General features: G+C 45.7%; 1 protein-coding gene across 4 annotated transcripts in view; it reads left to right on the top strand.

The window, feature by feature from the left end:
- The window catches only part of FGFR3 (fibroblast growth factor receptor 3), a 58,102-nt gene that overhangs the window by 27,021 nt on the left and 3,441 nt on the right, over positions 1–27,640 (top strand). Inside the window, exons 4-16 of one of the 4 annotated variants that reach the window (XM_085309672.1) lie at positions 55–108; positions 6,204–6,373; positions 11,285–11,408; positions 11,891–12,081; positions 16,939–17,083; positions 19,481–19,668; positions 20,560–20,705; positions 20,797–20,918; positions 21,549–21,659; positions 22,557–22,747; positions 24,111–24,233; positions 25,480–25,550; positions 27,063–27,200. In XM_085309672.1, the coding sequence (XP_085165798.1) occupies positions 55–108; positions 6,204–6,373; positions 11,285–11,408; positions 11,891–12,081; positions 16,939–17,083; positions 19,481–19,668; positions 20,560–20,705; positions 20,797–20,918; positions 21,549–21,659; positions 22,557–22,747; positions 24,111–24,233; positions 25,480–25,550; positions 27,063–27,200 (1,774 nt within the window). Of the gene's footprint in view, positions 1–54; positions 109–6,203; positions 6,374–11,284; positions 11,409–11,890; positions 12,082–15,762; positions 15,914–16,938; positions 17,084–19,480; positions 19,669–20,556; positions 20,706–20,796; positions 20,919–21,548; positions 21,660–22,556; positions 22,748–24,110; positions 24,234–25,479; positions 25,551–27,062; positions 27,201–27,640 lie in introns of all 4 variants that reach the window. The other 3 variants (XM_085309671.1, XM_085309670.1, XM_085309669.1) reach the window with 3 other exon arrangements.

The raw sequence follows: 27,640 nt of genomic DNA, 5'->3' as shown, positions 1-27,640 counted from the left end.
ATCTGTGGTGCTGGGCATAACTCCTTATTTTTCTTTTTCTCCTTCTCATTCTAGATTCTCTTTCGTCAGGTGATGATGAAGATGATGATGATGAATCAGAAGATACAGGTAATTAATTTTTCTAGGGTACAAAATCCTCCTCTTTAAAAGAGATGTGGCTCCCAAATGGATGAGGCTCCTGAAGTCTTGCTATTAAGGAGTATAGCACTTTATTTGCTCCTCCTCCCCCTATCACCTCCCCCAAAAGCAGATTTTCAGAGACTGGGCTGGTTGCACATGAGAAAGTCTGATGTAATGGACTTGGGGGAACAGCGATGTGTTCCTGGCCATGCCATGGATCTGTGCTGAGGCTTGGATAACTGTGTAGCAGCTTTGAAAAACCGCAGTAACACTTTTACTTGCCTTTTGAAGTCTTCCAATAATATTATCTGACTGTTAGCCTGGTCAAACTGGAACTCCTAGTCCATGTTAAAATCAGTCGTCCTTAGGACTGGAAATAAAAACTCTCAGGACCAGGCAGCATGATGATATTTATCTAGAAATTCAGAAGCGTTTGCCAGAGTGGTATAGCTCCTGTAATATCTAGCGGCAGCTGTAGCTTAATTTTTTGGGGAGACTTGATTCTGTGAATCTGACTTTATGAGCTGTAGTTATAAATTCTCCGTGTATTTAAAATCCAGAGAAACCCACTCCGTCATCGTTTCTTTACTACAGCAAAGTTATACCAGTTTTACATGCTCCGCATATCTTAGCCTGCTTTATTTTTAGCCATTTTAATTCTGGTCCTTACCAGCATCTTGGCTGGAGGCAGAGGCAGCTTGGAGAATAAAATTCACGCTAGCCAAGGGCCAAATTTACTGATGCCGTTAGAAGGAGCAGCTCCTTTGGTTTTACTAGCATGCTCAGGTTACTCGTGGGGAAGTGAGCCCCAGCGCTGAGCCTCTCGGTGCTTTTACACTGAATCTCTTTCAATCCCAGCGCTTGTTGCTTTAAGTGCGATACCATTAATCAGGACCGTTACATGCTTCATAGGCGTTAGTGTTGTGTTTTATTATGCTCTTTATGTTTCTGCAAAGCGAGCTGCCTCTGTGTATGTGTTTTTAATAAACAAATGTCTTGCATTTGAACTCCAAATCAGTTATGTACATTGGCAAGAATTCAACATGACTGGAAAATTTCTCCTACCCATAAGCATTGGACATGTAGGACTCTTTAAAACAGGTCTCCCACTGTAATAAATTTGTAYCACTGTGTCTTGCAGTGTGTGGACAGTAATTGTGAGTTACGGAGCCAGGCGACCCGTCAGCAGCAGTTAGTGGTTTTCTGAYAGCTTCTAATTAAGGGCTGAATCCTGCAAGGTGACAAGCACCTTTGAAAATGCGTTCAGCGCTCCTACTACCTGGCAAAGCCCATCGGAGCCGTGGAAAGGGTTGGGTTTGGTCAGGATTTGTTCCCACTGGAGACTGACTTCTGATTTACACAATTAATCGTTCTGTACTTTTCTTTTTATGTGGTCTGTAGTAAACTTCATCTCCTAGCAACAGGTATCACAAAACATGAGCTGTTTTATGGTACAGAAAGGCACGTTTTTATTCACTGAAAAAGAAAACACACGCTTTGCCACACATATTTATAGCCTGTATTCTGGGTCTTCTTGACTTTAAGACTGTCTCTTTTTTTAGACCTTAAGGTAACCATTGGCATTGCTTAAAGGTCTCTCTGTAAGRAGTTGGATTCTCTTCTGCTTTAAACATGGTTGAGTAGCTTAACATGCTGGAGCAGCGAATCCTTACGGCGTGTAGTGCTGTGAGCATGCTTTAATGTGTTTGGTTGAACATCAGACCCTCTCGTTAATCTTAGGCAAAAAGAAAAACATAACCAAGAGTTACCACCCACGAAGGGTCGCAGCTCTGACGTGGGAAGGAGGTGCATCCACACAGGTCTGCACCAGCTCTCAAAGGACTGTAARGAGCTGATATAGTCTAGGAGTATTTTCTCAAAGAAGTCCTCARCGGGAGTCCAGTGGAGTGCCTCTACCCCTACCTCAGCCCCGCTTAGCCCAGTCTTAGTTGCTTTTCACAGGATGTAACCTTTTCTTCTGGAAGCTCAACAGGTAGTCTTTTCCCCTCATCCTTAAAATCCTGTCTCTTGCACTGATGGAGGATTTTTCTGGCTTGCTCRTGTTGTTTAAGAGAGTATCTTGTCCTCTTATTTGCTGAGAGGAGCTTGGAGAGGTAATTCTAGTGGTGTCATGAGTCTGAAGCCAGTTTCATGAACTTTGGGGRTATGACCTAAGAGTGTTGAATGATGGTGCTAGAAACAGCAAAGCTAGGGGAGAAGAGGAAATCTCTGATAAAGGAGTGAGTATTTGGTGCAGAAACCCTTGGCGAATGTGGAGGTAGGTCCTTTGCATGGAGTCTCCTACTCTGCTCACACTCCTTTAATCAGCTTCTCCTAGCAGGAGCACGGAAAGGTAGCGTCCCATAGGGATAGAAGGTGGAGAAGAAGAAAGAAGAGCTTCAGTAACTTCAAACCATCCGTGCATTTGTTACAGCCTTGTCAAAAAACACGATCTGCCTTTGCAAAGGGAGGCTTCCCAGTACCTATTTCTCCACAGCTGTTTTTCCTGGCTCAGAAACAAAAACMAAACTCCCTTTTCACACACCACTCTTCTGCCCCAGTGCTCCCTACCCCTCTGTATCTGTTTGTTTGGAGCCCCTGCTGCGTCGCCGGAGCACCTTCAAAGAGCCCCTATAATCTCCAATTAAAGCTGGCTGTGTACTCGGAGGCGTCAGCTGGGGAAATTACACAATTAAGAGTTGATTCTATCTGCTGCAGAATTTTGTGGCAGCTCCTAATTGCTAAATAAGCGCTTGAGCTGTATTAATTATTCCAAGTATCGCTGGAGTTTTTTTAATTGGTCATTCAAGTCGAATGGGTGGCCAGTGTCTCTGATGAACAAAATGGGTCGTCGGGCTCGGTGTTTGATGATGGGAAAGGACTGCTGATACTGCGTGCTGTTCCCTTTTTCACGCCTGTGCAGGCAGAATCATTGCTCCTAATTAAGCTAGAGTTGGTCTAAAACTTTGGGCTGTCTCTCATCCCTCCTCATTCCCCTTTCCCAAATCTCTCTGGAGCTCTGCAAACTTTGTTTGGAAAGWAGAGCTAGCTGAATCTTCACCTCCTTAAAAATAAGTAATGAAAGGGCTCTAGGGGCACTGTTAACTGCAAGCGCTGATGTTTTGTGAGCTGTTCCTTAGAGCTGTTTCTGAATGCAAGCTGGGACACTTATTTCCAGTTTCAGTTTGACTAGCACGACGTCCTGGTTGTGCGAGGCTTGGTCGGTGAGCCCGGGCGTTCCCAGCATGGGTGAGACCCTTACCATGTGGGAGAGCGCTCCTGCGAGGGAAGTGCAGAGAAAAAAGCGGTGTCTGATTGCCAGGGTGAGGGACCCAATCCTGCCATTACTCCATATGGAGACTATCCCCCATCTAGAAACCTTTCTGGACCCCATCCTGCTCTTTGCTGATGGCTGATAGCAAAATCCTTCTCGGCTTTGGAGGGAAAATGTGCTGGTGATGGGTCTCCAGGGAAATTCAAACTCATCTTTGAGCAAGTTCCTGCTCTGCGGAGAAAACCAAGCGAAGTAACCGCAAAGAGCAGGCTATTTAGCTGCCCTTCTCAGCTGGGGCTTCCTCCACACTGGCTGCGCTCGCCCCAGAGGCAGAAGCGTTTCTCAGCGGCACGGCCATGCAAAACACGAGGCATGGCAAAAGCCTCGCATGGGGCAGCAGCAAGGTCAGCCGGTGAAGCTGTGCTAACGTTTGGAAGTATTCCCTCCCTTTTGCTGCATAGGCAAGGCAAYTCTTTGCAGTTTTTCCAAGCTCAGATATTCACAGCTACCTCGTGTCCTGCCTTAGCCTGTGCCATCTTGTAGCATTTAAGCCTTTTTCTGGCTGTGCCATCCTACATCCAGGATTTTGCGTTCGGCAGCCTGGCTGCAGAAGTGTTAAAACAGATTTTATTTGAGGGCCAAGCGCATCGTGGAGCGGTCCCCAGCCACGGAGGGATGTGCATGCTGGGTGACATCTGGGTTCCCAGTGGCCAGGCAGGCTTTCTCATGGAGTCGCGGTAAAGCAGATTGCATATGAGGTGTTTGCAGAAGCTAAAATTGTGGGGTGCGTGGGTATTCTTACCTGGGCTGTATGAGCTTGCCTGCAAAATCCTTGGAGCTAAAACACAGCGTGCAGCCAGGAGGAGACACTGAGAAAAATAGTTTGTTAATGAAAGAGCTCTGGAGTCATTTGACCTAGGGAGATGTGCTTCACTTCAGGGAGCTTAGCTGCTGAGCAGTTAAGAGATTTCATCCCAGCAGAAACAGCCTCCTCTGCATTCCCCCTCCCCAAAGACCGTAGGGAAAGAGCCCCATGCTCGTGGAGCCAGGCCAGAACTCTGCTCCGTGTTTTCTGTATTTGCCCTTGTAATACTTGAGGTGCTGCAGAGCTGGGGTTTTCAGGAGCCGGTGAGGTGGTGAGATGCTCCTGCTCRCCTTCATGTTCTTTCCTAAAAACACCAGGTTCATGTTGCAAGAACTGACTGAAATCCTGGGTGTATGGGAGCAAGCAGCCAAACACCCGCTCGTTTCCACCAGTCTGGGTTGTGTCCAGCCAGGCTGAAATTAAAAATAAATATTGAATTAACAGTCGGGAAAGGATGAGGCCACTCCGGACTGAAAGCAGGCACTGTGAAACCCTCCATCAGGCCTGCTTAACTTGGTTGTGCTTGTCAGATACTTCCAAAACTAATCCACACGCACACAGTCCCCAGCAATAGTGTCAGACAGTGCGTTTGTCTACCCAAACAGCATTYGTGTTGCACGTACGAGACCGAGGTGATACCATCACTGATTTAAGTGGAATTGCAACAGGATGGGTCTTGGGGAAACAAACGCAAGGACGTTAACTAAACTGGGGAGCGCTGGAGAGAAGGGACAGCGGGTTGTAGAGACAGTCAGAGTAGCACCGGGGGCTGCTGCAGTACCTGGTGGCATTTCACCTGGTGGCATTTGAAAGACTCTTCACTGCTGTGTGAGAGCCTGACGGGGACACTCTCCTGGTGGCCCTTCTCCAAAGCAGTTCTTGCAAGACTGGCCCCATCGGTTGGTCTCCACCAGGAGCACACAGGTCTCTGCAACCTGTGGGTTCAAATGTTCTTTCTGTCCGTGGTTACGACCTTCTTATCCGGAGGTGGCTGGTTAAGCTTCCTGGCTTCCTCTTTGCTGTTTTGCAGGCACAATGCTGTGTGGACACACCTCCCGTTGGTCCTGGTGTCAACCATGGGTTGAATGTGGCCCCCAACATGCCAAGAAAAGCTCCCCGAATGCAGCGCTGCAGTATCCCCTTAAGCAGAAAAGAAAGCTTAGGAGACTTTTTTTTCCTTTCTTTTTTTAACTTACTTTCTTCGCAGTATAATGAGTTTGCTGCCACGGCTGTCTTAATTTGGAGTTAATATGTAATGTTTGTAGCAATGCCAAGAAACATTGCTGTACTTGAGGCAGATTATAAAAAGTATCTCATGCTAACACTGGTATTTTAAAACTTATCCCTGTTCAAAGGTAACATGAATCTTTAAAACTAAAATCACTTGTACTTTAAGAACGTAAACATGATAAACCAGTTTGGCATTGCCTTTCTTTTCTTTTCTTTCCTTAAGGAGGCTACAGTACATTTCTGCTCACAGAGAAGCAAAAGTTTCCTGTGCATTCAGTTAACACTTTTTTTTTTTTTGCTCCCTTGCTGGCCTATCAACATTTTTTTACTGTTCCAACATCTTTCTGCTATTTATGCTTCTTGGCTACTATTGTCCTGAAGGTACATCTGTATCTTTTTATGCACCAAGGCCAGATTCTCACCTTAATCTAGAACAACTCTCATGCTTGATTTAAAAGCAGCTACTCTAGATTTATACTGGCATTACTGRAACAAGAACCTGGTCGTGAACCTTTCATCACAAACCTAAAATGGAAACACCCTGTCTCTGTCTATGAAAATCATTTAGCTGGAAAGTATTTCTATGTCATTTATCTTAACTGCAGCAGGTAGCAATTTAACTGTCGCTCCACTCCTGCCAAAGCCTCCTCAGATGCATCTGCTCACCAGCTGATACCCTCTGCTGGTCTATTCAACTCATTTTCTCTCTTGCAGGTGTCCCCTTCTGGACCCGACCAGATAAGATGGAGAAGAAGCTGCTAGCAGTTCCCGCGGCCAACACAGTTCGCTTCCGTTGTCCAGCGGGCGGAAACCCAACTCCATCTATATACTGGCTGAAAAATGGCAAAGAGTTCAAGGGAGAGCACAGGATTGGGGGCATAAAAGTAAGACACCAGTTTTGATCTCAGTGTAACAGGTTTTAAGGTTTTTTACTGACTCTCTTTCTCAGATGAGTGAAAACCTGTTTTTTGGTGTTTAACTGACATTGCTGCATGTAAGAGGAAAGCACAGTGCTGCCTGCTGGGTGGGCATGGTTTTGATAGTCTTAGCAATTGCTTGACCCCAAAGTGTTGAAAAGCACTGCTGTCCATGGGATTGAAGGCTGATTCCCTTGGTTCCTGATTGAAGGTGAGTTTGTCTGCCTTGGTCATCCAGGGATTAGGTAAAACAAGACTGGGTTTATGGATGCATTGTGGATGGTGATGGGAAGGACTTCCCTGCTGATGGCCAGAGGCCAGGACGATGGGACTGAGTGCTGCTTTGGGAGCTGGTGGCAGAGCCGCAGCGTGTGCCTGCCCTCCAGAAAAAACAGCCTTTTGGAGCGTACAAAGGACCACGCCAAAGAACGGGTCTGTCGTGTTGGTGGTCRTGAGCGTTCTCGTGGTGTAAATCACCCACTTGATCAAGTGGTGGAGTCTCCTTTACTCACAGTAATAGTATCCACTCCTTGCTTTCTTCCTCCCCCATTCCCTTTCCACCAGAAGGTGTTTTGGAAAATACTCTGGSTCATATTTATACATAGAGCTAAGGGACAGCAAAAGTCAGTGTGCTCAAATGATTTAATTAGCCAGAACTTTCTGTGCTGCTCTAAATAACAAATTTTGACATGAATTTAAGAGAAAAATCGGTTGCTCGGATTCATTTTTATTGTTATTATTTTGTCCCTTTGAGCTCATAACCAGGCTCCTTCGTATTTTTATTTGGGGGCAATGAAAMTAACAGTAGCAGATTATAACAATATCAGAATAGCAGAAAAGACTCCAGAGCARAGATTTTCAGCCTGTACTGTGCCTGGCACGTCCCTAGGCCACTACTGAGGAAAGAAGGTGATTTTTAGAAAGGCATTTCCATCAGTGCCATAAATAGCTCTATGCTAATGCTCGCTGTCTCTGTATCACTTTGAAAGAGGGACTGCACATCCAAAGTGTGCAGGGTTCCAGAAACCAAAAAAGGATTTAAAAACGTCTTCTCTCGCCCCCCAGTTTTGGGCTGTTTCCTTCCTGCTAGCTCTGGCCTGTTCCTGCAAGAGGCTAATGTGATTGTTTCAATGAAACTTTCAAAGCTCCCTCATTAGCTCCCTTCCCCTTCCAGCCTGCTGACAAGGCTGAGGACACACTCGGTTTTAGATCTTCTGAAAAGTTTAGGAGAAAAAAGGAGTGAGGAAGCAAAGGCTGTCTGTAAGCAGTCTTACAGCAGATAACATTTACAAGCACAAGCATCTTTTACTAATTGCATGCTGCAAGGATCATCATAAACTGCTTTCAGGCTTGCGTGCACTGTTTAAATGGCTTTTTTGCAAAACTATGTGACATCAGCTGCACTAGATTATGCTTGCAGAATAAAATCTAAAGCTGAAAGCAATTCCCCTACTGACTTCCCACTGGTTTTAATCTATACTTGAGTTTAAATTGACATGTTCCATCCTCTGGAGCATGGTAGTATGTCTTTGGCATCGCTGTGATTTGTTTCTCTTGGGTCACCTTCCAGCAATGAGCCAGTGCTAAAGAACTATTGAAGGCAATGTCAGGCCAATTACAGCAATATTGGTTTAAGCTCTCTATCTGTCTAGATAGAGTTCTTTGTTCYTTTCTTGATATAAAGACATTTTCTGCTCTCTGTAATTCTCTTATTTGCTTGCTTTCGCTGTAGAGCCATAGTTAGATGTAAGTGTAAATCTCTTCTAGAATATACTGATAGATATCAGCTATAATTTGAACTAGAAAAAGAAACAGAAAACCTGTTCAATACCTCATATATTCAAGATTTAAATTCTCAAAAACAACTTAGCTTCATAACAGAATTAGGCAGCTTGAAAAGAGTGGGCAAGATCCAGATCTGGCAGAGTTTGGTTGGCTTGCTCCATCTCTAGAGCTGGTGTTAACTCAGAAATCATTGAACTGGGAATTTTCTCATCTGTTTTCAGTGTTTAGAAGAGTTTAAAAGTTGGTAGWGAAAGGTCTGTGGTTGGCAGATGGAAGCTGAGCACTGCTGCACTCCTGCATCTTGTAATTGGCATTTAGATACTCTCTGATCATCAGAGCCCAATGTAAGGCTGCAAGAGAGAAGAAGAAGTGCTGAAAGCGTGAAATCCAGGCTAAGCTAATTTTGTTACAGTTCATCCTTAACTGGAGAAAAGAAATTCATATGACTTACCATATGAAATTTCCCAAAGAGCATTAATGGTTAAATCCTTGTTGGAATCTCTAATATCGTAAGCCTGTGTGTTAAATGACCCTAGAAGGGAAGACTGAGGGGGAGGGGAGATGGAGGATTATCCCTTCCCCAGACCATTGCACTGACTCACATACCAGTCTGGCAAACATGGACTGATTTTCCAAGTGTGTCTGAAAATGTTTGTTTCACAAGGAGCCAAGAATGACAAMACCAAATAAACCAGAGGGATTTCCAGTATCTCACCAACTTGATAAATGTCTGCACTAAGTCACTTCATGTTTCTATTGTTTTATCAAATGCAGCGACTATCCTGAATTGGAAGCATCCCTTTTTATTATCTTCTCAATCTAGACTTTATTTTCAGCCCCCCAAAAATTGGTTGCTTCTAGAAGAGTTTCCAAACAAGTTCTGCCTCCTAAGTTTGAGCCTCCAGGTTCACGTCTCTGAACTCCGAAGTCCATGCCACAAACACAGTGATGAGAAGTTCTCTGAAAGCGTTGTAACACATGCTATGTCAAGCACCCGATTTAGACCCAGTTTTATAATATAGTTCAGAGTAGGAATTTGGCCACATATCTGGAGTCCCATTTCCTTGCAGTAGCTACTAAGCATTACAGAGGCAAATGCTTTGCAGTGCTGAAAAGTGAATTAAAAAGAGTCTTCAGATATAACTATGAGACAATCCAGTATGGAGATGAGCCACTAATCAGCCAAAAACATGGATTCAAACTTCCTTGGCTTTCTGGTATGTTCAGATCTGAACTCTTGTTTCAGGTTCTCAGAACTTCTGTTATCCTGTAATTACCGCATTTTTACAGAAAATTGATTTATTACAGTTAGGACAGTGCTTTTCAGAGGGTGAAATGTTGCTTCTGCGTTCAGCTCCATCTCTGCAGTCCTGGATGGGCAGATGTCTGGTCAGGCCAGATCAGACATCTTCAAGACAAGACTTTTCTAAAGACGTTTTAGCCACAGCCTCCTAGCATACATAGCTTGGAATGAGGGGAAGTGCTATACTCAGCCACGTCAGAAAGGTAGAGCACTCAGCAGTGCTGTTGCTGGCGTTGCTGAGGTCTACAGAGCAAGGGGCTTTGTTAAAGTGGCTTGGTGGCTTATGTTGAAACTAAACTATCTAGTCCTATGACTTTAAACCTTCTGTTTCCCAAATTCTGGCTTGAATTGCAGCTTGTCCCTTTAAAGAAAAGCATATGGATGCAATTTACATGTAGCAGAAGAGTAGTAAAGAATGACTTTCTATTTGACTTCACCTGCTCCAGCTAGAAACGAAGGAGCAATTACGCCCTTGTTTTTTCCCTCAGTCGTTGACATTCTGTAGTGCAGCGTTACCATGATCTCCTTCTTCTGTGTCCTTGGAGTCAACTTCAAAATGTTTAATAAAGCTAAATGTTCTACTTTGGGTGACAGAAAGCATCAAAATAATATCCAGAGATTTTGAGAGCTTTTTTGGGCTGTGCATCCTGAAGGCATCTCTKCTTGTGTTGGTCACTTTCTGCATTAGTTCAAGATTTGTTTTCCATATCCATTATTTCCTTTATACCCTTCAGAAAGGAACCTTTTAGGGGAAGCACATGGCCAGCAAATCAAACTGGACTCTGCTCGTTCTGCTTTCCATTTTGCCGATGAAAACTCAGCAACTCTGGACATGAGTCACATCCAGAGACACAGCTGGTGTGAAACCTAGTGCAGACAGAGAAGGACTGACCAGGAATCCTAGGGACCAGACTTGAGGCTGGGCATGTTTTCTCCTCTGTTTTTGACTGATTTGGTTCTCCTGTCTTGACAAGGAAGATAAAAGCTGAGTGGGTGACTGGTAACTGAAAGCAATAGTGAAGACGAAGTCCCACATTTATCCTACTTAGACAGTAAAGCAAAACCTGTAATTTTGGGACATTGTCCAGGTTTCTGTTGTAGTCAGTGGCGAGGAATGAGATGTCCTAAAGGGTGAATCGTATGACAGCTGAATCACCTCTGGAGATTTCCATTGCTTACTCTTGTGACTAAATAGGAAGCCCTAAATAGGGAACTAACTCAGTTTTAGACATTCATTTCTGGTTAGATTAATGCCATGCTGGGTGCCCTCATAGCACAAATCTTTAAAATACATTATAGATGAGCTAAAAAAATCATCTTCACTGTTTCTATTCATCTTAAGGGTCGCACATAATAACAGTAGGTAAAGATCTGCAGACGAGGGTATGTTTTCTTTGAGTTGAGGGACTCACTGGCCCAGAGTCTGGTGAAGTGGATCAGCAGATCAGAGGTTACCTTAGCTAATGCCTTCTGTACATTGTTCTAATAAAAAGTGCGATGTACAGGGCAGCTGTCAGCTGGTTTCATTATTGTTATTGTGGGAGTAGCTGCAGGCCTCCATCGCAAGCTCAGCATGTTATGTTGTGTTGCACTGTTCATGCATTTGTCTTAATTACTTTTTATATTAAGCCTGTTCATGACCCTTGAAATGGGTTCATGCCTGCTCCGAAGTCCATCCATGGTGGCCAAGCATGTAAAAGACACAGGCAAGGGCATGTCTGTTATTTTCTGATATGAGTGTTCTGGTGATGATGGTACTTTACCATGGGCTTGATTTTTTTTTTTCCTAGTTGCGACACCAGCAGTGGAGTTTGGTGATGGAGAGTGTTGTCCCGTCAGACCGAGGAAACTACACCTGTGTTGTGGAGAACAAATATGGCAACATTAGGCACACATACCAGCTGGATGTATTAGGTGAGATTTCACTGTTTTCCCTTAGCAGCTGATCTGTAATGGTGTTGAACAGGTGCGTGAAGGGATATGGAAGCAGGAATTTTGATTTCCTTCCCAAAAGGCTTAATCATGCATCTTCTAAAGCCAACAAGAAACCTTCTGTTGACTCTGCAATTCAACCTCAAATCCACAATCAGTAAATTAGTCTGCTGCTCTACAGAAGGGCCAGAGAAAGATTAGTGTGAGTGGGGCTGAGATGCCTCCCCTGTTCCTGGTGGTTCTTCCTCACTTGGCTTGAGAAGTGGTGGCTGGAGCAGTGGCCAGGGTGCCAGTCCCYGATCTGTACCCTTCCTGTGTAAAAGTGGAGAGACTCACTGACGCAAATCCTGCTGGAGCAGCCTGAGCTACTACCACTGAGCAGGCATTGTCCRTTCCTGAGAACAGTCCCAAAGGGAGTAGAGAAAGGACAGGTAAATCTGGATTTCCCTCCGTTTTCCTTCCAGAACGGTCGCCCCACCGACCCATCCTGCAAGCAGGGCTTCCCGCCAACCAGACTGTGGTGGTTGGCAGCAATGTGGAATTTCACTGCAAGGTCTACAGCGATGCCCAGCCTCACATCCAGTGGCTGAAACATGTGGAAGTCAACGGTAGCAAGTAYGGACCTGATGGGACACCCTACGTCACGGTGCTGAAGGTTGGTACGCACTCCTTCTCACACCTCCAAGCCGTCCTTTCTCTGCCTTGATCTCTGTCCTGCGGAGATGGCATCTGCCTTGTGCGAATATTTCTCAGAAAAACATGCCATATGTGGTCAGGCTGTACTCATGGCAGAAGAGATCAGCACCAAATAATGGTGCTTTCTGTCAGTGGAGGCCATCAACTTTATTTACATGTCTATAAATGAGCCTTGAACTAGATTTACAGTGGGAACTAGAAACTCCTGACAGAATATGCTCAATGCCACAGTTCCTAGAAGAGTAATTACTATTTAAATCAGATTTTGGGGAGCTCCAAGTTTCACTTTATATAACAGTTTCATGTTTATAAGGAAAAATTTTGAGAATAAGCCAAGGACAACTATTGGGAATGCTTTCTTGTAAGCCTGCGCAGTAAACTACTATGCTTTTTGGAGGGGTACAGCAAAAATGTCCTGAAGTCAATGTTCCAAACTCTTTTGTTTGCCAGAGATAACACAACTACTGAAGTGGCACAGATAAGCAAAGTAGTTGTAAGAGCTGAGACAACTGTGAGAAATGCAGTATTATAACAGGGCAGCTGTCAGATTGCATTTGACCTCAACATGTAAAAATAACCTTTTTTTTACAGCATGAAGAGCGGTATTTTCAAGGCTTGTTAAAATAAAGGGCTCCCAAGTAAAACATATTCTTTCTTTCTTCTCCAAGTAAACATTCTGCAGCACACATGTACCAAATAGCGCTGCACTATCAGCACCCAAGAAATGAGATAGTCTTGTTGCTCCAGCCGGTAACATTTTTGAGCAATGCTATTACCCATGTTCAAGAAGGCCTTTTTTTAACTGAACAAAAACTCACGTAGCAAACTCAGTGTGTTTAGGTGCTTTGCTAAAATGCTTTCTTGAAAGGCAGTTTCCAGACTACAGCCAGAACAAAGCTAACTAGTCTGGTTTCTTTTCCTGAACCAGTGTAGATATGAAAGGTAGACAGTACAGAGTAAAAAATATATTAGACTTCTGAAATAGTCCCTTTTTGAGTAACCCTGTGTTTGTATTCATTAAAATATATAGGGCCAGTTTTTCTGCTTCTGCAGTATAGCTGAAAACAGAATTTGTCCTTTTCATTTCAAGCTGAGGCTGTCCTCTGCATGGACATTCCCCATGCCTGTCCTGCTCCACACACCCTTTTTCTCTTCGTATTAAGTTTAAAAAAAGAGAAAACTTATCAGGCAGCATCTACAAAACTGTAACTCAGCCAGATACATGATAATAAAAGCCAGAGACCCTGGAAATAATTACACAGATTGAAATAACAGATTGGTTGGAAGAAATGGCTGGAGACAGTTCTTCAGGATTGGYAGCCCGCACTTCTTTCAAGTTGATAAAACTGGTTTCTGTCTGTGTCTCAAAATGTGTTGGAATTATGCATGTTTGAATTTCCCCCTGGTTTCGCAGCACAGTACCAAGCTCTGAATAGCTGGCCGTGTCACATGCCATCTCGCATAGTCTCCTGACTCCGTGTGTGGTCCTCATGGGATAACGTGCTACCTTTTGGAAGTGTTCAGAGCCRCTGCGAACAGCGGATTGTGTCACAAGCACAAGCTCCCATTTTGCTGTGGCAAAGAACATATAAATAGTCCATATAAATAGTTTTAAAATTAAGTCTGAGCAGCACCRGGGTGGCTAGGTAATTAGAATTGCCAAATACCTTTTCTGTGGACAGCAAAGGCTCYGCATTCCTCGAAGGGGAGCACAGGCAGGCGCTTGAAAGGACAAGTTTTGTTTGGTTTTTTTTTTTTGCTGAATAGGACCAGCACACGTCTATTTACTACTTCTGGTTAATCAGGAATGCTTTGAATTGTATTAACGCCGGCATCAGCACTGGGGCACTGAGCATTTCCATTTTGGGATGCATCTTTTGTGTGCCTGTACTGGGCCTCAGTTGAGCTGCATCAGGCCTGGCTTTGTAGGGATTTTTTTCCTTTGTTTTTTTGTGTGTGCTTGGTTTTTAATCAAAAAGATGAGATAAAATGATCTCTCACTTATCTTGGAGCCAGTTCCTCAGCTTTTTATGGTCTTTCCCCTTGCTTCGTGAGACACTGCTGCTTTGATGCAGGTTCCTCAGGCTGCAGCTGGAGCAGGGTCCTGTCTGCGGGCTCTTCCCTGGCCACAGCTGCTTTGAAAAGGGCTCCGTGCTTCCCGGTATTGTGGTGCCTGGAGGGAGATAAGGYTTTTTATCAGCCTGCCTTTCCCCCTTGCCTTCCGGAAACCTTCGCGGAGCTGCTGTGGGTCAGTTTGGGCGCAGAGTATGCCAGTGTCTGCTGGAGCTGGGGAGAAGGAGACGTGCCCAGCACATGAGATCCCCCCTCACACTTACACTGGGAGGGCACGAAGCTCACTCGTGATCCAGATGATGAGATTGTGTGCTCTACTTCCAACCCATTTTTTTAAACAGGCTGACAAAGCCAAGCCACCACCCGGGTCAGTTCCTGAAAGCCTGGGCTAATTTGCAGTCAAAGAAAAGCCCTCTGCAGAGCGCTAAATGCAGCCCAGCTGCGGGCTCRGGGCTGGCAGCACTGCACCCGAGCTTTGGGCAAGGGGACCTTGCGTGTTCGGCATGGAAACGTGCCGATATCATTACAAACCGGGCAGCAAGAGCAGGCCAGCACGCTGCCGCACTCGTCAGGCCGGACAAACTTGCCAGCGTGCAAGGGCTGGAGACGAGATCGACTCAAAGCCCGCAGAGTTTATAGTGAAACGTGGACGCTGGGGCTCCTTTCTGATGCCACCTCGGGGCTTGGTTTCTAATGCCCTATCAGATCTGATCGAGGTTGATTTTAATAGGCTGTGAGTCCCGTTGGCAGGATCAGGCCCTGAAGCTGGAGGCATTGAGATTGGACTAGCGAGCCTGACAACAAAGTTGGGAAATGCAAGCATTTTATTTGCTTTTCCAGAACTGAAGCTGATATTTTTCTAGACTTTCCTTAGGCTACTTCTGAGGCCACCCAAAACAGTTGTGCATTTTCAACCAAAATAAAAACAACTGTTTAGGAACAAACTGATGTGCTGTTGTGGCAGCTTGGAAGAAGAGAAATAAAACCCTGCTCAGCTGTCTGAAGTTTGTTTGATTTATATGCACCACTTTATTTAGTAAAGAAGAGGCTCCTATAAGCAGTGGAAAAAATTACAGCTAATTTCTGAAAGGCAAAGTCAGCAGYGAGTTTCAGACCGCCACTGCTTATATTTTGTTTCCAAATGCTATTTTGGAATCTGATAATTGAAACAGTATTTGCTGAGCTGGGTTGCAAACACAAATCTCCACTTAAGCCCTTTCTCTGGTGCTCCTGTCTGCAGAGTTATTAGGAAACCATCGGATCTGTGACTGCTGTCAGATGGAGAAGTAGGAAACTGTTATGTTTTTTTWAAAAAAAGAAACCTCATGTGCACCTCTAGCACGAGAAAAAACCAGGAAGGGAAGGGAGTTAATTTACGTGTGGTTTGGGAGCCAAATGCAAATTCTTTTCTTCGCCTAGGTCTTTGGTAGGTTTCTCAGCACAGAGTGAGCAGGGGATGTTTCCACAGCCAAAAAGAAAAGTCATGAGCAGTCAATCCTAGCTGACATAGGCTCGATGGAGRTATTGTTTGGTTTACTGAAGTTCAGGTTTCTGTCTATTCCTGCAGTCTTGGATCAGTAAAAACGCTGAAGCCGATGCTAACCTAAATCTGTTCAATGTGACAGAACAAGATGAAGGAGAATATCTATGTAGAGCCAACAATTTCGTAGGCATAGCCGAAAAACCATTTTGGCTCCACATTCGCAAACCAAAACCAGGTAAACCACAGACTCTGTCCCAAGGCCCTGGCAACTGCAAGAATGAGCTATAACATTTTAAGAAGCTAGTGATTAAAATTACTATTCATTTTGTGTTATACCCTGTCAACTGACGCTGAATGGCTTTATCTTATTTTCTTGCTGATTTTTTTTTTACAAGAATGTAATGCCTATACAGCAATTGCCATAGAAAAATTCCCACAATAAAATGACTGTCAAATTTTGCTATAAACTCTTCACACTTTTATTCCTTTCCCTTCCTTACAATTGAGTGCTGATAACAGACTTGCATGCATTTAAAGAGGTTTGCCCATAAAACTGATCTAACAAGTACACAGACTTTAGTCCYTTTGAGTAGCAATTGAGGAATAAGTATCAACGTTGACTCATGCAAGTGGAGAGCAGCAGCGATGTAGCGAGCTCCCGCGGTGCGGTGGAGGCTCTGGCTGGTGCTCGGTGACGCTGCAGGAAGGCTCCTCGGAGGGCACCTTCCTGTAACCAACCAGCCAACACTACAGCACCAAGAGCTTTATGTAGCTTTAAAATGCCTATTCTGAAAATAATTCTCAAAAGTCCTTCGATGTGTGATGAACTGATAAAATACTCAGATGTTCATCTGGTCAGCACTTAAATCCTTCCCCACTATACCTCCCCTCCTTTCTCGTTTCTTTCTGTCTTTCCTTTTCTTTTACACACCTTTTCCCCCCCTCTACTCACCCTACTAACCGAAAGTCAGTCATATTGTGGGGGCAATTTTTCATTTGGATGCTTTTGCTTGCATGCTTCTTAGTGGGACAGAGTGAGAACCTGGTGAAGGGAACTTTTTTTTTTTTTTTTTTTTTTTTTTGCTTTTGACTACAGGTTGCAGAGGGGAATGAATAAATAAATGTGGAAGATGGGCCATTGGAAAAACAAATCTTAATCTGCTTTTGAAATTTGCCTGTGGTGTCCTCACACTTGCTGGGAATGTGGCTTGTTCTCTGTTTTCCCTCTTTCTATATGTGTGTGTTTTTTTTCCCTCGTAGACGGCAGGTGTTAACACAACGGATAAGGAGCTAGAGATTCTGTACTTGCGAAATGTTACTTTTGAGGATGCTGGGGAATATACTTGTCTCGCAGGGAATTCTATTGGTTTCTCACATCACTCTGCTTGGCTGACGGTTCTACCAGGTATTTCCTTCTGCGCTGTCCTCTCCTTTTCCTCTCAAGGATGCCTTCATGTTTAACTTAAGAAATGCCAAGTTCGTGCAAAAGCTCCCTTGTTTGGAAGAGGGCACGTGAGCCGTGCGCAGCCGGTGTGCAAGGGAGAGTTCTCCTCTGTGCTAGTCTGTGCTGCAGGTAGCCCTGTTGCATATTAATAGCTGGCATTATTAATTTTGCATTTCATCTCAGGATTTAAATTCATTTTCTGGGTTGCAATAATGATACAAAATGCCCTGTAACTTTTTTTGTTCAGATACCAGGGAGGTGTTCACAGCATCTACTTTAGGAGTCTCTCTTTAAGTGCCAAAATTAAGAGCTTTTGTCTTCTTACACTGCCTGTGTACTCAATAGGAGAAGGAAAGTCCCATCAGATGATCCAGGGCACCAAAATTGGACCCTGTCTGTGGATCATCATATGGAGGAACCTCTCTGTGTAACCTTGTATCTTGCCTAAAATTGGATGCATAAGTAGTTGGTGTGAGTACACCCTTCCCTGCCTGTAGCATTATTTCCGCTTCACGGATGAACAGACCAAGATAGCTATCTTAAACAGAAGGTCGGCAAGTCATCTGCAGGCCGGACCCAGGAGTCCTGGCTCMCAGAGGCCTTGACTACTGGTTACTCCAGCTGAAATCAATGAAAGCTGCAGTGGGCTTAAAAGCCGAAGCCAGAGTGACCTCAATTTTGTGTGCTTTTCATGTGCAAAGCTCTGGTTGACAATGAAGCCAGCGCAGAATATGCAACAGCGGGATCTGCSCTCCAGCAGAAGGGGAAGAGGCTTTGCTGTCCCTTCACCTGCACGGTTGGCCTCCGGGGGAAGGGGAGGTGTCAGCATAGTCTAGGGAGGCATCTCAGGTAATATTCACGTTGAAGCCAGTGGGTGTTGTGCCTGCAGAAGCTGCAGGAACAGATCTGGAGTATTTTCAGTAGATACTGAATGCCCCCTGCGAAAGCAGTGGGCACATGAGATGTTGTACATCTCACTTCGACTCCTCAGCCGTAGACCACATTTGGATCTATCTGACAAACACATCTGTTTCTAGATGTGTTTTGGAACTGGAAACTTTGGCATTTCTAATCTTGACTTGAACTCTGTTGGTGGTTTGGTCRTAGTCACTTTTACTGGGGCTCAAGAAGGTTTCCTCCACACCTGCTTGTGCTGCAGGTGAGATCTGCTGGTCTTATATCTGTTTGCCAGCTCTAAATTAGCTTGGTGTCTGACCCTGTTTCTGCTTCTGCCATACCCTGGATGAGAAATCATTCCCTTTAGTTAGAGCACTAACATTTCTGTTATTTTAAGGATTTCCTGATATTGTATCATTAGACTGTTATGCTGTTTTCAAAATGTATGAACTCATATGTCCTATTTAAGCAAAGAACAAAAAGCAAAAGCCTGAAGTGGAACTTTATAGCGAAGTCAGATGTGTTGAAGGGCAACTGTCAATGCAGCAACACTGTCCTCATGACTTCATTATAAATCATTCCACTGCTGGCCATTCCTTGAGCACCAGCCCTCTTTTGGGGAATAGAAAATCGGTCTCACCRTGGTCCCTTTCTACAGTGGAAGTGCCTGTCCTGAAAGGAACAAGGGGAGATTCACAACTGAGCTTTTTGTGTCCTGAAAAGGCCTTATTAGCTGGTAGCCAGTGGCTGTAGTGCTGATGGGGTCATGCCATTTCCTCCTGGCTCAGCAATTCTCTTGGGCCAGCCCTTCTGGCCTCTTTCCCAAAGAATTGAATTATCGTGAAATAATTACGTAGTTTTCTCTTAAGAGACCTTTTGCCCGGTTTGACACCTTACCCCTGGATACTCTTTGAGCCCCTTGGTCCTTCAAGGCAGGCACTGGTTTGGTGGAAATCTTTGCTTGAGCCCCAGTCTGCACAGCATCTCTTGTCAGTGACCTGATGGGCAAGGTACAGCAAAATCCCATCCTGCAGTCTTTGCACATCCAAAGCATCCAGTTCTTTTCAGTGTGGATGTGTGGAGAAAGCAAGATCCGGTTCAGAGGGACTGCACAGACATGTGAAGATGTGTTCAGTCTAGAGCAGTGGTTTTCAACCAGTGGTCTGAAGGCCTGCAGAAGCCCACAGATTACACCAAAGGGCGGTGAAATTACCTCCAACAAGGCAAAAAAGGCAAGCCAAACTAATGTCAGCAGGCTTCAGTTTATTATAGCAAAACCTGCTGCACTGGAAAGCGCCAAAGGTAGAAAACCACTGGCCTAGGAGAGTCACCTCACTGAAGTTAGTCCAAGAAGTGGCTTAGATGAGCAAGTCCTCCCCAAAMTGTATGTGCTGTGTGTGTGTAGCAGTGTGAGAGCAGCCACCGGCCCCCTTCTGACTCCCATCTCTTGTTGCCCTGCAGCAGAGGAGCTGATGGAAGTGGATGATTCGGGCTCAGTGTACGCTGGCATTCTCAGTTATGGCACCGGCTTTGTTCTCTTCATCCTGGTGTTGGTCATTGTGATTATCTGCAGGATGAAAATGCCAAACAAAAAAGCCATAAACACACCTACTGTACAGAAAGTCTCCAAATTTCCACTGAAGAGACAGGTAACAGAAAGTAGATACAAGATTCCTATTCCTCGCTATGGTCACTCCTCTTTTTTTTTTTTTCCCTTCTTCTCTATGAGCTTTTCTTTCCAGGCAAGAAAGTCCACCAAAAGGACATTTTCTGAGAGGGACATAAGTGGGCTGCAGTTTAGCAGCGGAACCCTCTTTTATTCATTTGTTTCTGTTACAGTGGAGTTGTAGTTGGTGGCGGCTGACTGGTTCGTAGGCAGTTCCCAAGCACCCACCTTTATGTAGCTCTTGTCAAAGAGGCACTTGCAATGCAGTCATGGATGTCATGGAAAACAGTTGTTGCAGGCTCCTTAGTGGGGTGGCAGCTCGGGGGGAGCAGGAGCATGTTTAACTAAAGCCTGTTCCTGCTTTCAGTGAGGTCCTGGCAAACTCATAGCAATGCTTCTGGAGGTGGGAGAGGGTCACCTCTCTCCATGCAGGGTGAAAGTGCTCTGCTGGTTTTAATTACAGAAGGGCATGAGCAAAGGCACTGTGTAAAACCAGACRTAGAGGTTATATGGGTTTCATGGCTTCAGCTGCAAGCTCTTGGTGGGCATTTACAGTGCTCGCACACACAGGGCAGAGGAATGGGTTATATGTGGCTGCTGGGAGTCCCCCTGCTGGAGTACGCTGCCTTAGGCTGCTGAGCTGTCCCTCGTTTCCACCAGCTGAAGATGTGACCATGTATRCCGAGCTCATGCACTTCTGCAAGGATGGGGAGAAGCAAGGGAAGAGAGTGACATTTCTGATTTAGGAATTAYGGAGCATCAGTGCACAGAGATAGTTCAAAACCCCAAAGTGATGTCTCTCAGGCATGAGCCTTCTCTTATGCATGCTGAGAGTACAGTTGGCAATAACACTTCATTTGCTCTACCCAAGCAGGTGTCACTGGAGTCCAACTCTTCCATGAACTCCAATACGCCCCTGGTCAGGATCACGCGTCTCTCCTCCAGTGATGGGCCGATGCTGGCTAACGTCTCCGAGCTGGAGCTACCTCCTGATCCCAAGTGGGAGCTGGCACGATCTCGGTTAGTCAAGCCCATGGGCCTGGTCCCTCTTCCCCCCAGGAGTCTTACCTCCCTGGTACCCACTAACACACATGCTTGTTCCTCCCTTCAGCCTGACATTGGGGAAGCCGCTTGGAGAAGGGTGTTTTGGCCAAGTGGTGATGGCAGAAGCAATTGGGATCGATAAGGACAAGCCAAACAAGGCCATCACAGTGGCTGTCAAGATGTTAAAAGGTATGGGGACTCCGTGGAGGGCAGAACTGTATATTGCAGTGGACTTTATTCTGCTTTTTCGCGCTCTTTCTCAAAGTAGTTTTACATGTTTTATACAAACAGATCCAGTAGAAGAAACCAAGAACAGCTTTTCTTCCACTCCATCCCTATAGCCTGGGGTAAGGGCTCTCCCCTTGGAGAGAACATAAAGATGTAAATGCTGGCAGGGAAAGAGAATAGGAAAATTCCCAGGTCTTTGCTAAGGAGCACCAAGGAGAAGGGGAACCACCTTCAATTCACATCTAGCCAGCTCTACAAATCAGTCCCAGACCCCCCAACTGCCTTTTAATAGATATCAAAATGAAACTGGATGAAAGGTTTCACTTACTCACATATTAACATTTCTCTCCAGTTATTCAGATTTTCTTTTTGATCAAAGATTTCCTTTCTGATGAAAGATTTTGTTATTCTGTGATAATTTTTATTTTTATTTTGACTCTTCTCCCCAAAGTGGAAGAAAAGCAAATATTGAAATTTTTAGAGCGCTTCTTCCCAATCGAAACCCACATGGCTACAGAGCAGTTGTATAAACTGCTTCACAAAGCGCATGTTTTCTCCCTGACGTTTCTCCTCCTCTCTTTCTTTCTGCAGATGACGCTACCGACAAGGACCTGTCCGACCTGGTCTCTGAGATGGAAATGATGAAAATGATTGGGAAACACAAAAACATCATTAACCTCCTCGGTGCCTGCACGCAGGACGGTACGTCTCAGTGCCTGGCAGGCACTTGTGGGGCAGTGGGAGCCTTGTGGTGCCAGCAGCCTCTGTCTTGCAGGTCACTGCCACACGTGCGGCTTTGCTCTCAGCGACCCTGCGTGGCCACTTCCACAGCAGGTCCCCCTTGGAATAAGGGCTGGTGGCTAGAGCTGTTTTACCTGATCTGTGCTGGGGGACTTTCCCTCCTTCCTCCAAATTGCTTGCGAATGAACCGCGCAACACCTGTCTGTGCACTGCTGATGGCCAAATAGGTGGCATTGGTGGCAGGTCCCTGCTTGTTCCTGATGCTGTGCTTTGAATTGGGTTGCAGCTTCCCTAAGGTCCTTCCTGATGTCCTCCTTGCTTTTCTCATCAATATAAAACGATGTACTGGAGAGAGGCAGGGCTTGGCTGTTGCTTCTGTTTAATTACTCACTGGCTGCCCAAAACGTCCATGACCAGATTTCAGAGTTTGGACACTGCAGTTGTACCAACTCTTTGGAAGTGAGAAAACCAAGCCAAGGCCTCAGGGGCGCATTTCCCTGCCCTTCACACGGTCTCAACAGCGATCTCCCAGGCTTTCAAGGACAGGAAAATTCTCTGGTCTGCTTCCCAGAGGCCACACCATTCGCTGGCCAGATCTTCATTTGCTGGCCAGAAGATCTGGCCAGCGGTCAGTTACCTCTCCTGGTCTCCTGGCAACAATAGCTTTCCTCCTGCCACAGCTGAAGACATCTTTCAGTGTATTTAGCCTCATATTATTGCCCAGGTGTGTATAGGAGATGAGGCTCAGGCTGACTGCATGACTTTCCAAGGCATGGAGATATGAGGTCCTAACTCACCTGGCCCCCTTGCAGTGCTTGCGTTTGCTCTGCCAGCTGCTGACCATGCTGTTGCTTGCAGGACCACTCTATGTGTTGGTGGAGTACGCATCGAAAGGGAACTTGCGGGAATACCTCAGGGCACGTCGCCCACCYGGCATGGACTATTCTTTCGATACCTGCAAGCTGCCAGAGGAGCAGTTAACATTTAAGGACCTGGTTTCCTGTGCCTACCAGGTGGCCCGTGGCATGGAGTACTTGGCGTCTCAAAAAGTGAGTTGGGAAACTCCATTCAGTTAAAGTGTCAGTCAGACTCACGTCTTCAAGGACATGCAGTGCAGTGTGTGTGCAGGACAACCTGAAGGCAAAACATTGYGGGCTTTTCTCTTTAGAGGGCAGGGTTTTTCAGCATGAAATGCGTTGGGTTTTTTTGCAGAAGACTTCAGCCCTAGAAGGCTGTTGCGGTGTGCAGGCTGCGTCTGTGAGCCATGCAACTACATAGCCCTGGGTGTCACCCACAGGCTCACTAGCATCTCCAAGAGGCACAGCTGTAGAAACACAAGCAACCCCAGCCTCAGCACCCATCCCCAGCAATTTAACCTCTACCACTCATAGGAGTAATTGACTTTCCACTGGACAATCTTCAGCCTTGATCAGCAATGGTCAGGTTGTAAGCTTCCTGTCTCCCTGATGTCAGCACAAGAGGAGGTCACCTTGGGAGGGATTACTTCAAACAACAGAATCAGAAGCTGCATGCAGCCCTACCCCCTTCACCCCCAGCTCCCTTTTGAGATGGCTAAAAATGCAGAGTGCTCTATAGGAAGCAGGGATCCTGCATGTAGCACATGTGTTTGTGGCCGTAGCAAGCATGCATAGGCTGGGCTGGAGCAAAGCTGCTGGTGGATTTGGCTCGATACGTGGCCAGGCCCAGGATGCTCACTGAGGAGTGTTTTGGGGCGTTGAGCTGACTGCTGCATTGGCTCACATTATGCCCTTAKGATTACTCTTGATTTACCCTGACATCAGCAAGAGGAGAATCTGGCCTGTGGGTTTACTAGGTTGTGTGCCAGCTGGTGTAACCTCTTTTCAGGGTAGAGAGAACTAAGGCAAGAACAAGTTCAGCTTCAGGTTTAAGGTGTATTGGGCCTGCAACTGCAGATCAGAGTGGTTGATTTATGGTGGCTTTAAACTCCCTACTTGCACAGTGCAGGCTAATTTAGCTCTTCTCTCAGATAACGATCTCAGTGAAGATGTATYGGGGATATCTTGAGTATTTTTTAATCCAAACGTCAGCCTGCATTCTCCTTGGAGGAAGCAGGGCAGTGAGGCAGCTTCGTGTCACCGTAGATGTCCCACAGAAGAGGAGGGTTTGATTCCCATCTGCTCAGCCCATTTGGCGAGAGGAACCATGTGGCTGTGGCAGCACTGAAGCTCTCGATTAGRTGTTGCTAAGAGGTGGCTCCCAGTGAGCATGCATGATGCGGCAGTGACACAGAAAGTGAGGAATTAAGCAGTGCCCACAGTTTTATGAGCTTGAGAGTCAATGAAACAGCAGCTCATAAACCCCCYGTTACTGGTGGCTCCAGGCGCAAGCAGCTAACAAGCCCAAATTTATTTACTTGCTTACCTTTCACAGTGCATTCATCGCGACTTGGCAGCCAGGAATGTGTTAGTCACTGAAGACAATGTGATGAAAATAGCYGATTTTGGCCTTGCAAGAGATGTTCACAACATCGATTATTACAAGAAAACCACCAATGTAAGTACTGAGCTGCCAAGCTCATGCAGTTCTCCTTCTGGCAGGGAAATAGGCCATTGCTGCAGCAAAGAGCCATAATTCCACATTTCCCTTTCTAAAGGGACTTGGGAGGAAAAAATCTGCTGGTGGCCTGACCTGTAGACAGGCTGGCCCCAGGAGCCTACCATCCATTTTCTCACTGACAAATACTGCTGGTGCTAGCAGCTGTTTGAAAGGACTTGACTCTGCCAAGGACACTCTAGACTAAGAGAAACCAAGAATTTTGTGAAAGGGGAAAGCAGCAACAGGGCAAAAGCTGCAACTATAATGTAGCATGGAGATGTCGGTGGGAGGGTTGGAGGGTATTGCAGAACGCAAGAGCCTTGCAACTGCAAGGAGTTTCAATGCAGAGGCAGTCCTGTGAAGCCCTCCTCACCTTGCTGCAGCAACAACCAGACAAACCCAACACAGAATCCTACTGCTCCCTTCCAACATCGTCTTGGAGAAACCTCCCTTAATTGCCAGTCTTTATCTTTGGAATTGTAATTTTGGCTGCATTGGATTTACCCCTTTGGAGAGCTGAGAACGTAAAGTCATTTGTGCAGCCCACCTATGTCCCATCTCTAGCTGTGTTCTCCAGTGAGACAGTGGTTGAGAAGGAGCCAGAGTCCTCCCTAAGCCAAATTATGGCTCAAACAAGAAGCAAGCTTCTCTGGCCCCTCTAGGGAGCAAGCAGAGCATCCTGATGTAGGATGATCCCGTTGAAACCTGGCATCARGCCTCCCTCTTTTAGACTCCTGTGGGATCGAGACTGGATTCAGAGGGGATCTGGGCCTTGAATTCACTCTGAGAAGTTTCCCCTCTCGTTCAGCAGGAGCAGCACTTGGACTTGAGCCAAACTGCTTCTTCAAAGCACAGAGATGGGAAGTTGCCCCGTGTACTACTTCAGAGCTAGCAACATTTATGAGCAATAGACACTGTTCTCGTGCGAAGATTTTGGTGCTCTGATATATTAAACCTGCCTTGGCAGTGACATCCAGTCTGCTGTAGAGAGCATGTTTACTGCTAAAATAGCCAGGAAAGATCCAGGGATCAAATGCTCTAATCTGTTTACAAGTGGCCACTCTTGTCTTGCCCAGTGACCGGGAAGGCAGATGTGGTTGTTAATGAAAATGTTTCAAACTGGATTAGAAAAGAAGTTCAGATGGTGCCGTTGTGGCTGAGTGAATATGCTGATGGGACGGTGCCTTTGTCTTCCTAATTACAGGGTCGGCTGCCTGTGAAATGGATGGCTCCAGAAGCGTTGTTCGACAGGGTCTACACTCACCAGAGCGATGTGTAAGCATTACCCACACTTACACAAAAAAATAAAATAAAAGCAAAATAAACACCCCAGGATCCCAAAGGCAAAYGCAGTGCGAAACGCGAACAGGGCTCCTGTGCCGCTGGAGGGACGTGGGGACGCAGAGGCAGACGGAGCGATTCTGAGCTGCTGTTTTGCACATGTGGTTTTGCTTTACCCTTATCTAGTTGCTTTCATCTGAAGATCTGGAGGAGCTTCTGAAACATTGTAGGAAGGCAGGCAGGCAGGTATTTCTCATCCGGTTTACAGATGAGGAGATTCATCCTGCAGTCAAAAAAAACATGCAAAAAAAAGAAAAAGCTTTGTGAAAAAAAAGTTCCCCTTGACTTACTCCACTCTTCCACCCAGACGGTTAAACGTCACTGGAGTACATGGGATGAGCTTGAAATATTCTGCCCAGCGTTAGCAGAGGTGATGGGAGAATATTCAACGCAGCATTCTCTGGTTGATTCTGCCGCTTCATTTAGTTTGCCCTTCTTTTTCTGATCTTGTCTTGTCCTTTTTAGTGCCTCCGCGCTGTAAGCAAACAGAGCCTGCAAGAGAGGATGGATCTATCAAACTGCTATCTTAAAGATTGCTCTTTCTTTTGCCTGATTTGAATGGAAAGTAGAGCAGTCTAGGAAGCAGTTTGAGATCGCATTTGAACTTTACTAGGTCTGAAGTAGCTCAGTAGGCACACTGTCTTTCTTATTTCAGTATTTAGTTGATAATGGCATTTTTACACTAACTTAGCAGGCCGCCTGCACGTTCCCCAGGGTTCACCATTTAGAATCAGACAAATTTATCTGTTCTGTTTCTGTAAATTTTACATGCTTTGGCTTTATTGATCTTAAACCATAGTTTCCATGCTTAGGTAATGCTGCAGTGGGCATGATAGATAAATCAAAGCTGGGGAAAGAGGGAGCAAGTGTGCACGAAAGAGAAACAGAGACAGATAATCCCTGTCTTTAAAAAGAAAACTAAGAAGGCAAAAGATACTTTTGAAAAGACGACTTTTAACCAGAGCACAGCTGCAGGACTAGAGTGTGTAACATTAGTGCTGCGCTGATTTTTGCTGGGGTATTTTTCTCCGAGCCTGGCCAGTGAAATGAGTGTTGTAACAAGCAAGTTTTGGTATCGACTTGCACAATTAGTGGCCTGTGGTTCCAAGGCTGCGATTCAGTGAAGCTGTGCATGAATAATTTGATTTGTTCCATTCAGTGGAGCTGGTGGAAGACCTAACAAAGAGCTGGGGGTAATAGATGGGCTGTCACCTATCTGATTAAATGCTCATTTCAATTTCAGACTTGGTGCCTGGGATTTCTTTGCTATTGAGTTGGATCAGCAGAGATCTCCAAGTAACTAGTAAAAATGGCCTAGGCAATTAGTCATGCTATTGATGACTTTGTTAGCTATGCATGGCTGCACAGAAAGAAAGCAGAGCAGGGGGCGGGAAGGCGGGCAGAGAAAACCTCATTGAATTTTAAAGATCTTTCTTTGGTTTCCAGCTGGTCTTTTGGAGTGCTACTATGGGAGATCTTTACGCTGGGAGGGTCTCCGTACCCGGGAATTCCCGTCGAGGAACTTTTCAAGCTCTTGAAAGAAGGCCATCGGATGGACAAACCTGCCAACTGCACTCACGACCTGTAAGTAACCCGTCGCCGCGTCCCCTTCGGCACCCGACGGCGCTCCTCCCCTCRTCCTGGGCTCTGCTCGCCCTCTCCCCGGCCCCTCTGTAGCCCGAGGAGGCATTGCGGATACAGATTGTTTTCCACCGTCTTTTCCCACCCCACACTCGGTCACCTGAGGTTCCTCCAGGAAACTCTGGCCACTAGCTCCACCACTMTGCTGTGTGGTGGAGTCAAGGGAGGAGTAAGCCAGGAGCAAACATGGCCCCACTGGCAGAGGAGAGTGATACTGAGCTCTTCCACCTGCTCCTGGCACCATACATCAAGGATGTCTTCTCTGAGACCGAAACTGTTGTTTGGAGACCTGTTTCATGTCCCAGAAAAATGTCATAATTCCAGTTGGCTCCTTCCTTGGTAGTTCAGCTCTAGTAACTTCCCAAGCGAGTGTGAATTAAGGA

Source organism: Rhea americana, unplaced genomic scaffold, assembly GCF_003343005.1.
Source record: "Rhea americana isolate MKP2758 unplaced genomic scaffold, rheAme1 scaffold_30, whole genome shotgun sequence".
NCBI classification, from domain to species: Eukaryota; Metazoa; Chordata; class Aves; order Rheiformes; family Rheidae; genus Rhea; species Rhea americana.
This window is presented reverse-complemented; position numbering and strand designations above follow the sequence as displayed.